The 10,936-nt window shown below is 35.5% G+C and overlaps 1 protein-coding gene across 2 annotated transcripts; it reads left to right on the top strand.

Moving 5' to 3' along the window:
* The first annotated feature begins 1,710 nt into the window (after positions 1-1,710).
* Positions 1,711-10,593, top strand: Slob (Slowpoke binding protein). Of its 2 annotated transcripts, none has more exons than XM_090111748.1 (10): positions 1,711-1,957; positions 2,908-3,025; positions 3,348-3,419; positions 4,160-4,262; positions 4,761-4,946; positions 6,601-6,782; positions 7,583-7,751; positions 8,146-8,262; positions 9,856-10,181; positions 10,503-10,593. In XM_090111748.1, exons 1-10 carry the CDS (start codon positions 1,711-1,713, stop codon positions 10,546-10,548), a joined length of 1,566 nt encoding a protein of 521 aa, XP_089967874.1. In that variant the 3' UTR covers positions 10,549-10,593. The 2 variants fall into 2 exon arrangements, with proteins under 2 accessions (XP_089967874.1, XP_089967872.1); XM_090111746.1 differs by having other exon boundaries at positions 2,908-3,031.
* Positions 10,594-10,936: the final 343 nt, after the last annotated feature.

Here is a 10,936-nt window from a genome sequence, read left to right as displayed (position 1 = left end):
TAAGCTTACAAGTTGTTTTCATATATTTTTTAAGGTTATAAATATTTATAATTTATTGTTTTTTTGTTATTTTTTCTTACGTAGTTAATGCAAGCAGGCTATACGTAGAAATAGTTATCCAGGCTTTAGATACTTTTTATGAGTAAGAAAATATATGTATTTCATAATAAAATACCTATACGCGACATGGCCTTGTGATATTGTTATTATATAAATTCCATATATATTTTTATAGAAACATTTTTGTGTGACTAACTTATGTACTAGAAATAAATTGTTATAAAATTGATTACCTTTTTTTCAAATCCCTTCCTTGCATTAGTTTATTTGAATTCGACGCGACAAAAGTATAGCTATCCCGCTCTAGTATTATCCTGACTAACTTAATAAACATGAAAGATGTCTTGCCATCTCTTTACATCACTAACACACCAGTTTCAGCAAATTTTTCCATAAAATTCTTTACAGTTGACTCTTGGGGTCGCAATAATGCTTCAAGCATTATTGTGACCCCAAATTAATCGTAATTTGCGTACTGTAGCCGCAAAATTTTCAACATTTTGGTAAAACAAATTTCACAATGAGAATGCGTTGATCCTACGTTTAGCGTTCCATTTGTGGTTCCATTTTTACTTACCTTAACCTTCTACGAGTACTATTTTATATTCTGTCCTTCTATTAAAAAAAAATAACAATTTTTGAAATGTCATCAATGACACTTCGAATGGCGCCAAAAATAAATCTTGCGTTCTTGTTGGGACACCCTATAGTTAGGAATAATTGCATAAGACAGACGTTTTTATTGGATTATCGGATTAGTGTATAATAAATTATACGTTCGATTAACTTGTGTTTAAAGCTAATCTCATTGACTTGATATGTACTATTGTAATTAACTTATCGTGTAACGAGTAATTGAAATAGACAATTCCATATGGTAAGTAGTAGCGTCCATGGTACCTAGTAGTGAGATAGTCGTATCCTAAGGTCGTATCTAATATTTTAATGCAATAACGTTTAGTTAAAGAAAATGTAATTTATGGCAAAGTTCTACTAATTATTATGTTAATAGGAAGAGAAAAGTCAGCGATATAAAAGTAAAAATAACAATAAAGGGTACCATATACGGTACTCACTAGAATAGAACACCACTATATTGTTTTAGATTGCAAATTGTAATAAAATATAAAATTAATTAGGTACTCAATTTAAAGAAATAAATATAATATGGTTTAGGATTATGAGTACCTAAGCTACTCTGTAATCAAACTATAATAAATCGTATTTATCTCATTATACATTCATATCCTATTATTCAACTAATACATTAAAACTACAACATTGTAATACACTTTTCGTGTCATTTTCGATCGTAGAGAACACAGAAAAATGTGCCCATATTATACGTGGGAGTTACAAGTTAGCTTAACAGCACTTATAGGTCTTCAATTAGTTGAACTATAATGACATATTCTCTCGGACCGCTCTATAAACGTGTCGGCTTGTATACGTATAATATTCTATATTCTATAAGACCGTAATACCTCTGTTCTATATATTAATGCTCATAAAAACTTAATCAGATTATACTTGTTGAGACATTTTCAAATAATAATCATACGTGTACAGTGAACGGTACATAGCGAGGAAAGCGTCTAGGCGAGCAAAATTGGGAAGCTACGTTTTTTGCGGGGAAAAATTATTGTCAAGATGTTCAACTTGTACCAGCATATGAAGGCGACGAACGAGGGGAAGGAACAGCGGGAGCCGGAGACTACAGGCCACGACCGGTTCTACCAGGAACGGCCGAGGTCAAGTTATAGAAAGAAGAAACGTCGAGGGTCGTGTAGAAGGGCGCAGTCAGCGGCGGAATTGAACCCGGAGTCTATCGCTGCGGCTAATAAGAGGAATGCGTTTCGAATCCGCTCCGTGTCTACGGATAAAGAGGAGAGCGAAGGTGAATTATTGTTAAGCTAATTGATATAGGGTATTTAATATGTGATGTGATGATGTGGTGCTTGTAAAATACATTAAATGCAGTCGCTTATAGTGATAGCAAGAGCCAAGAACTTGATAACTGATGCTGAATGCGATTATAGAAATCAAATCTTAATGTTCTCATAATTTTTCAAAATTTATTAAACCTTTCTTGTATTAGGTTACTATTAAAATATGTGCTTAATAAATATTAAATTAATCGTCAAAAAAGCACCAATTAATTAATATATTGATTTAATAGACACGCGCATTAAAATCTAAATGATGAAATCAATCGGTTGGATTTCTTTCTTAATTTTATCTGATCAAAATTATAATATGCCTTTTTATCTAAGCGTATAGGTACGCTATATGCTAACACAATCTATTAAAATGTAGATATAAAAAAAAAAACATAATTCCCTGCTTTATTAGCTTTTACTTTGAATCGCTTCTAAGATTTAAAATTTTAACCTCGATTATGCCATTTCATCAGGCCATCTTAATTGAATTAAAATTAAAAATCGTTATATGTATTACAATGTTCGCATAACAGTAGAAACACAAGTGACCAATTAATATATCAATCTTTCATAATTAAAGTTATATAGTTAATACATACAATTTTAAAATAAATCTCTACATATACCTAGTAACAAAGTCGCGTCTAGGTCTGTGTATCTGTATGCTAAGATCTTTAAAACTACGCAACGGATTTTGATGCGGTTTTTTGTAGATAGAGTCTTACTAGGAAAAATTAACCTCTTAATGGTGTTTCTATGGGTTCGATTCCCAGCACTGAGAGATAAATGATTATGTACCATTTTCATATTAATTGTATTTACGATTTTTTTTGTCATTTTGCAAACCTCCCATTAGTTAGTTAAGTCCCTGAATATTTATACATACCTATATATTTATGTATTCTAGAGGAAAATTCTGATCGCACACCGCTTGTTGCACAGAAAATAGATTCTTTAGCAAAGTTATTGTTCAATAAGTCAATTATGGGTTCAGGGTCCGACAAGAACTCGCCTTCGGAGGTCTCGCCTAAGTAAGTATTATTTTATTATTTTTGTATTTAATTAGCGTGCTATGTAGTTTGGAATTTAAATGTCTATGTGTATATTTATTCTGTGTGTTTATCAGTGAACTCCTCCTAAACCGCTGAACCGATTGTGTATCGACTCTACTGTACAGCTCTAGCTACCTATTGGAGAATGATTTAGGTTTACATATTTTTTACATCGAGGAAAGTCGCGGCAACAGCTACTACTTACAAAAATTGTAGACTTTATTAAATTTGAACAATTTTCTAATTCCTATTTACCATACAGCTAGTGTGTATTTATTAATTTTCCACTGGGCAGGTATCCTGAGTGTACCATCGAGACTGGAGTGGCGATGGCTATATGCTCCGAATATCTATCAAAAACACCTAGGTAATTAATTTTATTAATATACTTCTTGTTTTAAAAATTCATTCAAATTATATAGAATAATCTTTTACAACACAGATGACTAACTGTGCTCCGCGGTTTTACCCGCAATGTTCCGCTCCTGTTGGTCTTAGCGAGATGATATATAGTCTATAGCCTTCTCCGATAAATGGGCTAAGTATCTAAAACCCAAAGAATTTTTCAAATCAAACCAGTAGTTCCTGAGATTAGCGCGTTCAAACAAACAGACATACTCTGATACTCTTTATATTATTAGTATACATGAGTAGTTACAATTTATAAAAGCTTAAAAGAAAACTAAACGACAACATTATATAGATAATTATTATGCAATTTAATTTCATTGAAATTACGTAGGCAAGTGAAACCCCGTCACAAACTAATCTTCTTAGATGCATAAAATAATACTTTTATATTGCTCAGTACGCAACATTTAACTCTTTAGTTCGTATTTTTTTAACACAACCGCCTTCAAATTGTAATAAAATAAAAAATGAGATGAGTGGATCGTGATTTTTTGATTTGGTGACAATTTAGAGCATTATCTCTCTCAGGTGTGCAAAACAATGATCCAATCAGTTCTCCCTGTCAAAAACTGAACTATCGAACCCAAAAACCAAAAAAATAGGTACAGTTGAATTGAGATCCTTTTTTCAAGTCTATTGAAAAATTATAGTCACAATTAAAATACAGAATAACTATATAATTTTATTATTTTCCAGATATGTCCTACTTCACCCATTAAGCTCAATAGGGTATCGCTCCAACAAGCACTGGTTCGCGATACACGACAACTCTATCAAAACTGAAAGACTGCTTACTTTGGTGAGTTTATATCCTCTCTTGTTTCAGTTTAAATGTGCTTCATTACCTACGAAAATACGTTTATCCCCACAACAAATGACTGACTGATGAAATGACATTGACTGACAGGTTGGTAGTGGCCCTGCCTTCCAAGCCAGAGGTCGTGGGTTCGATTCCCACCCGGGGCAAATATTTGTGTGATGAACATAGACGTTTGCTCTGTGTCTGGGTGTTAATTATTTATATAAGTATTTATTCAAAATTTTACATGTATACGTATGTTTATCAGCCATCTGGTTTCCATAACGCATTCTTTGATTTTTCTTAGTGCGTTCGAATAGATTATATTATGAGTACGAGTTTTCGTTTACACTTCGAGATCACGAAAGAATGCTCTTGCTCTAATTTTAGCTGTATGTTCGTTTGATATAAATGCACCGTTACAGTTGTTTTAATAACTAAGCATACACGTTCCTGGAATCTTGCTTCTACAATGAAACATAAGGTACTTTTCTACAGGTACCTCTAACAAGCAAATGCCCAATAGACCCCACCGAGCGGACCCAGACCCTCATAATGGAGCTGTTCCGAGCCCTTCACCACCCTTACATTTACCCCGTTTTGGACCTAGAAATGTGCAACGGTCATGCCTTGGCTGTTCTGCCCTTCAATGTTAAGGGGAGCTTGAAGGATTTGTTGTATAAGGTATTCATTTATTATTTAATAGTGGAAAGAATATTATGCGTTCATTTTATTATTGGCGTTGTAGTTGAAGTTGAACATTACCCAATTGAAATTGGCTAATGCCAACTTCATTGTTTGATAATTTTGTATGCATGTAGATTAATTTATGTGTTGGGGAATTGTGGGGAGAAATAAAATAAAAACCGGCCAAGTGCGAGTCGGGCTCGCGCACAAAGGGTTCCGTAGCAGCAAATATAATAAATTACAGTTAAATCAACCTATCTCAAAAACTATAAGAGATACTTTGATCAAACCAAAAATCGTTGAAAGAGTTAATTAGCATGCATCACCTCTATTTTTTTTAGAATTTTATACCCCGTAGTTATAAAAATAGAGGGGGGGGGACATACTTTTTACGACTTTGAGAGCTGATATCTCAAAAACCGTTCACTTTAAGAAAAATGTTTTTTAGAAAACTTTATATCATTTTAAAAGACCTTTCCATTGATACCCCACACGGGTATGTACATCGAAAAAAAAAATTTCATCCCTCAGTTACATGTATGGGGGGCCCCACCCCCAATTCTTTTTTTTACTATTTAGTGTCATATTTTTGTAGCGGTTCATACAACACATATTCCCATCAAATTTCATCACTGTAGTACTTATAGTTTCCGAGTAAATCGGCTGTGACAGACGGACAGACGGACAGACGGACAGACGGACATGACGAAACTATAAGGGTTCCGTTTTTGCCATTTTGGCTACGGAACCCTAAAAATTGAAAAAAAAAAATGGCTACTGTAAAATAGTTTTCTACTTAATAGTATCTTAATCTTCTATCTAATAGTTCCTTTTTGTAAAAATGCCATGCCACAGCCATGGTATGCACTTCGAAAGATGAGCAATAAACAAATAAAAATGCCAAATACTTCGTAAGTGAATGAATTCATAATTTCGTCTCGCAATTTCATTGTACTCTATTTGTTCTCGAGTACATTTACATTGTACATATAAAATATATAATTATGTTAGATTTGATTTTAGAACCTTAATATAAGGCAGAAATAGGTCATTCAAACAACGTCTAAAGTAATACATATTTTGATATCGATTTGTACCTAGATCCAGTAATTTGAATGTCGCGGTCGTTAACAATTATTTTGGTATGGTTTCCTCAAATAAATTTTAACGACATTGTATTATAATCCTATCTAGTCAAACTTAATTAATAAATAATAAAAATCGTTTATTTGTTTCATAACACACTACACGGTGTACAATAACCTTGGAATACAATTAAAAGAAATTGCATATTATAATAATGAACACTTTATGAAGATCCACTAGTTCACACACTATCCCCTGTGTTGTGAGAAACTAGTCTCTACGGTCTACCGATGTTACAGAAATATATAATTTTCTAAAGATTATAAGCTACATTGCAGTGTAAGAAATATAAATGCTTTCAAATAATTATTGAAGTGAAAGTTTATCTGGGTTGGACAAAAATTTAGTGTAACATTTTGCGTTACGCCGTACGCGTGACATTTTTGCGTTACGCCGTACGCGTGACATTTTTGCGTTACGCCATACTCGTGACATTTTTAAGGTCATAAAGAAGTTTCACTTCTTACGTATGTACTCTTGTACACGCATACATTTTTTTTTTCAGAGTACATGGAGCGACGAATATTTCAAGAAATACACAACAATAGGGACAGGGTTACCAGCTTCACAAGTGGCGAGGTTTGGTCGACAAATACTCGAAGGGTTACTCTTTTTAAAGGATAAGGGATTCCCACCCTTCAGGCATTTGCATTCTGGGAACGTGATCATTCAAAATGGCGTAGCACGGTGAGTTTGAAATTGTTGGAGAAATAGCGATATTGTAGTTTTAACTTTTAAGCATTGTACCTATCTATTTAGATCAAGGATAGAGAATCGTGATAGTTAGGTACTTGATTTCTTTTCAGAAAACTGTTGTATGTTTGTTAATGCCTTACTTTGATATATTATAGAAGAAAAACGAGAAATAAAAACGTTTATTTCATTTCATTCAAATGCTTTATGATTGAAAAATTTTCAAGGAATAGAATAATATCGATCACGGGTGTTTGAGTGGCTAAGGCTTCGCCGTGGCGAAAAAAGCGGGGTCGAATGTGTTCTGTTCTTTTAAAAAATTCTCATTCATAGAGAAATAAATTTCTTAAATTTTCGATTTCAGTTGATTTTGTGATATTTACGTTAAAAGTTAATCGATAGTTGATGAACATATTATAATACCTATTATTTTACGGTATGACCCGATTGTCTCAATAAGTGCTATCATAAAAAAATATTAACAACGTGTTTTATTAAGTACAGAAAGCATTTACTTTATATATAAAATTCCGAGGAAAATTACAATATTTTATAAATTTTTTAAATAGTATCGGAATTGTATACGTTTTCTAGGATTTGTATACAATTCCTTGATTTCATACATTTCCGGTAACATGTATATATATATATATATGTACCTATGTTTATCAGCCATCTGGTTTCCATAACACAAGCGAAAGATTAGTATTGGATCAGCTCGTGCCATGTGTGAAAATTGTCCTGAAAATATATGCTTGATCTATGAATAAATATTCTTTACTTTATTTTTACAGCATTTGCGGGTTGGAGAACACCCTAATAGGCACTCCCCCCCGCCCCCCCCACACGGCTGTCTCTCAGCACGCCGAGACGCTGTCCCTCGGACACGTGCTGTTCGAGATGTGTGCGGCTGCTGACACTGACCTCTCTCTGCTGCCGGACCTGCAGGCTGGCTATCCGCAGGTGTGAATTGATTGTATAACACGTATGGAAATATTCACTAAGCATTATATACGCAATACATTGCTCTTTTAAAATATCCAAGCTACTTATTCACTAGCCCATACAAAAGATATTAATTATAATAATAAAAATTGGTTGTCTGTAAAGTCGGTTTACTGACGATAGTTGAACGTGACAACGTCTGATTGTGCTTCTTTGTCGTTCGTTCCGCGCTCTCGCTTGCACTTCAAGCCTAAACATGGAACGCCTCAGAGCGAGGTAACGCCGCATGAGTCATGTTTTTTCGTGCGTGCAGCCGGCTCTATCGAATTATAAGATGTTGTCACGTCAAAAATGAAAATATTATAAATTATTATTAAATATTATTGCCCATATTTTCTTTGTGTAATTGCAGGTAGTAGAAATAATAGAGATGATCTTCAGTCCGCGCACGCCGAGCCTGCACGAGCTGCTGCTGTGTGAGATGTTCCGCAAGATCGACCTCAGGGAGATGAAGGGATCTTGCTTGCCGGTAAATATATAGATAATACTGTTAGATGTAACTTTTGATTTAATATTTTTGTGGATGAATAATTGTCACTGTTTCCTGTCCGAACATGTTTAGCTGTCGAATACTATAAATTGCCGCGTTCCTTTGACTCGTGGCGCAGCGCTTAGTTCCTCCATGTTCGCGCGCGCCGACGGAGCGCGATCCCAGCACTTGCAGGGCATCGCGCCATACCATCGGCGACCGCCGGACATAAGAGGCCTACCACGTGACCTAGTCTCCTAGGACACGACCGCTTTCTCGCCGCTGGCTGATGGGCGCCCCCCGGCACTCTGCCGGCGGGCTCGACCTCGCTAAGCGGCGGTGAAGCACCCACGGACATTCTTCCCTGCTGCAGCTCGCAGATCGCCCGCGACACACGCGGGCTCGATCGCACTGCAGCAGGACACTTCCCGGACACGACACCTCGGACCACTAGGTCCCACCCAGTGCCCCGCCTGTAGTTGCAGGCGGCGTTGCCACCACTGAAAGGGGCCGTCGCCCCGAACAGTTACCCCGAGGCCTGTGAAGGCCTGCGTGGAAAACCCGACTTGACTTGACTCGTGGCGCATTCGTACGAATCGTGCCTAGGGGCTCGGACGTTGTTCATACGACGTTCGACTCAACTACCCTCACTTTGCTAATAGTCGTTGACTTGCTGCGATTTGTTATCAACTACCTACATCAATTAGGTAGCTGTGTAGAATCTCAGTACATTCTTATTACATTAAAAACTAATATTTAACCCGGCCTCGCGTGATATTTCTTACAATACATAATAATATATTTTATGGTTTTGCTTTACCAGCTACCTACATAACCTTAAAAAGTTCAGTTATACATTGTATAATATATTTTGTAGTAAACTAGCTTACCGCTTCACCCGCTTTATCTAAAACCTAATAAATTATAAACTAAAACCTTCCTCTTGAATCACTCTATCTATTAAAAAAACCGCATCAAAATCCGTTGCGTAGTTACATAGATTTAAGCGTACAAAGGGACATAAGGACATAGGGACATAGAAAGCGACTTTATTTTATACTATGTACTATGTAGTGATGTATCAAACTATGGTTTTGGTTTAGATAGCTAGTGATAAAAATTACTAGCTATCTAGATAAACCAGTTAGTAATAAGCCTATGTAGATTAGTGGTGTTTAAAGTATGAAAATACTTTAATTTAGTCTTAGTTACAATTGAAAGTCGAACACATTTTCATATAATACCGCTAGGGTCCGCCCCGGCTTCGCCCGTCGTACCTACATATAAAAAATAGATTTTGGCCGATTCTCAGACTTACCCGATATGCACAGAAAATTTCATGAGAATCGGGCCACCCGTCGAATTTTATATATAAGAAGATTAGAATCGAGTTGAATACATATAGGTAGTTTTATTTCTATTCTAGGTGGAAAAATATAAACAGTAACGATAATTATTTTTTCAATCATAAAACAGACAATATAATCAGGTTCATTGAATCTAAAATAAAACTTATAATACAATTTTAGCAAAAATAGATATACTTATTCTTCGGTTCAAATTATTTATTTGTTGCATGTTATTGCGTTACAGAATTTCAGTCAACGCCTTTCCCACTCTTGCCTATCCTTACTCAACGAAGTATCCCGCGCTCAGCCCCGGGCACAGGACTCACCAACCCGGGACACCCGGGATTACCCCCGGGAGTCCCTTGGGGCCATGTCCCGGGACACAAGATCGTTTGGGGACACTCCCCCGGGGACACTGTTTGACACGAGGGGAGACTACACTACAAGGGGAGACTACACTACGAGGGGAGACTATACTCCTACAAGGGGAGACTATACTCCGCCGAGGATATTGAGGGGAGACTACACTCCTCCAAGACGTATTGAGTCGCCAGAGACACCTCCTCGAAGGCAAGATTTATTATTTTACGTAGTTTGTATGATGATGGACCGAATAAAAATAAAGAAATATGATTACACTAGCTTTCCGCCCACGGTTTCACCCGCGTTTTCAAAGAAAAAGCATAGTTTCCGTTCCCGTGGGATTTCCGGGATACTACCTATGTGTTAATTCAAGTTACCCTCTATTCTATATGTGTGCTAAATTTCATTGTTATCGGTTCAGTAGTATTTGCGTGAAAGAGTAACAAACACACACACACACACATCCTCACAAACTTTCGCATTTATAATATTATTTATTTATTTATATACATAATACTTTATTTTCAGACGTAACCTGTTTCACCAAGACTCGACAGAATCCTGGCCGTGGTAATAGCATTAGGTTAATAATTAAGAATTTCTGGATTTGTATTATAATACCTCCTATGTAATATTAAATTTAAATATATTTATTGTGAATTAAAAATTGTTTTATTTACTACCCCTTAAGATATTTTTCCAATATATTAGAAGAAAAAGAAACTCTGATAATATGATAACTCTGACATTTGATAAATAAACTATAAAGTACCTTCAACTCTGATAATAGGATCACTCTGATATTTGATAAACAAAGTAGGTACCTTCTTGGTGCTAAAAATGAAAAAAAAAACTATAACATTAACACTAACATTAGCTATCAACTGTCAAACCAATACAATCTATGCAAACTATAATATAGGTACATATATAAATAGCAAAGATGTAAGAAAATAATACTG

The sequence above is a fragment of the Colias eurytheme genome, chromosome 17, assembly GCF_061535395.1.
Source record: "Colias eurytheme isolate Ceu_HAF_F1 chromosome 17, ilColEury1 Martin Lab GWU primary, whole genome shotgun sequence".
NCBI lineage: Eukaryota > Metazoa > Arthropoda > Insecta > Lepidoptera > Pieridae > Colias > Colias eurytheme.
Note: the sequence above shows the minus strand (reverse complement) of the source record. Positions and strands in the feature narration are given on the sequence as shown.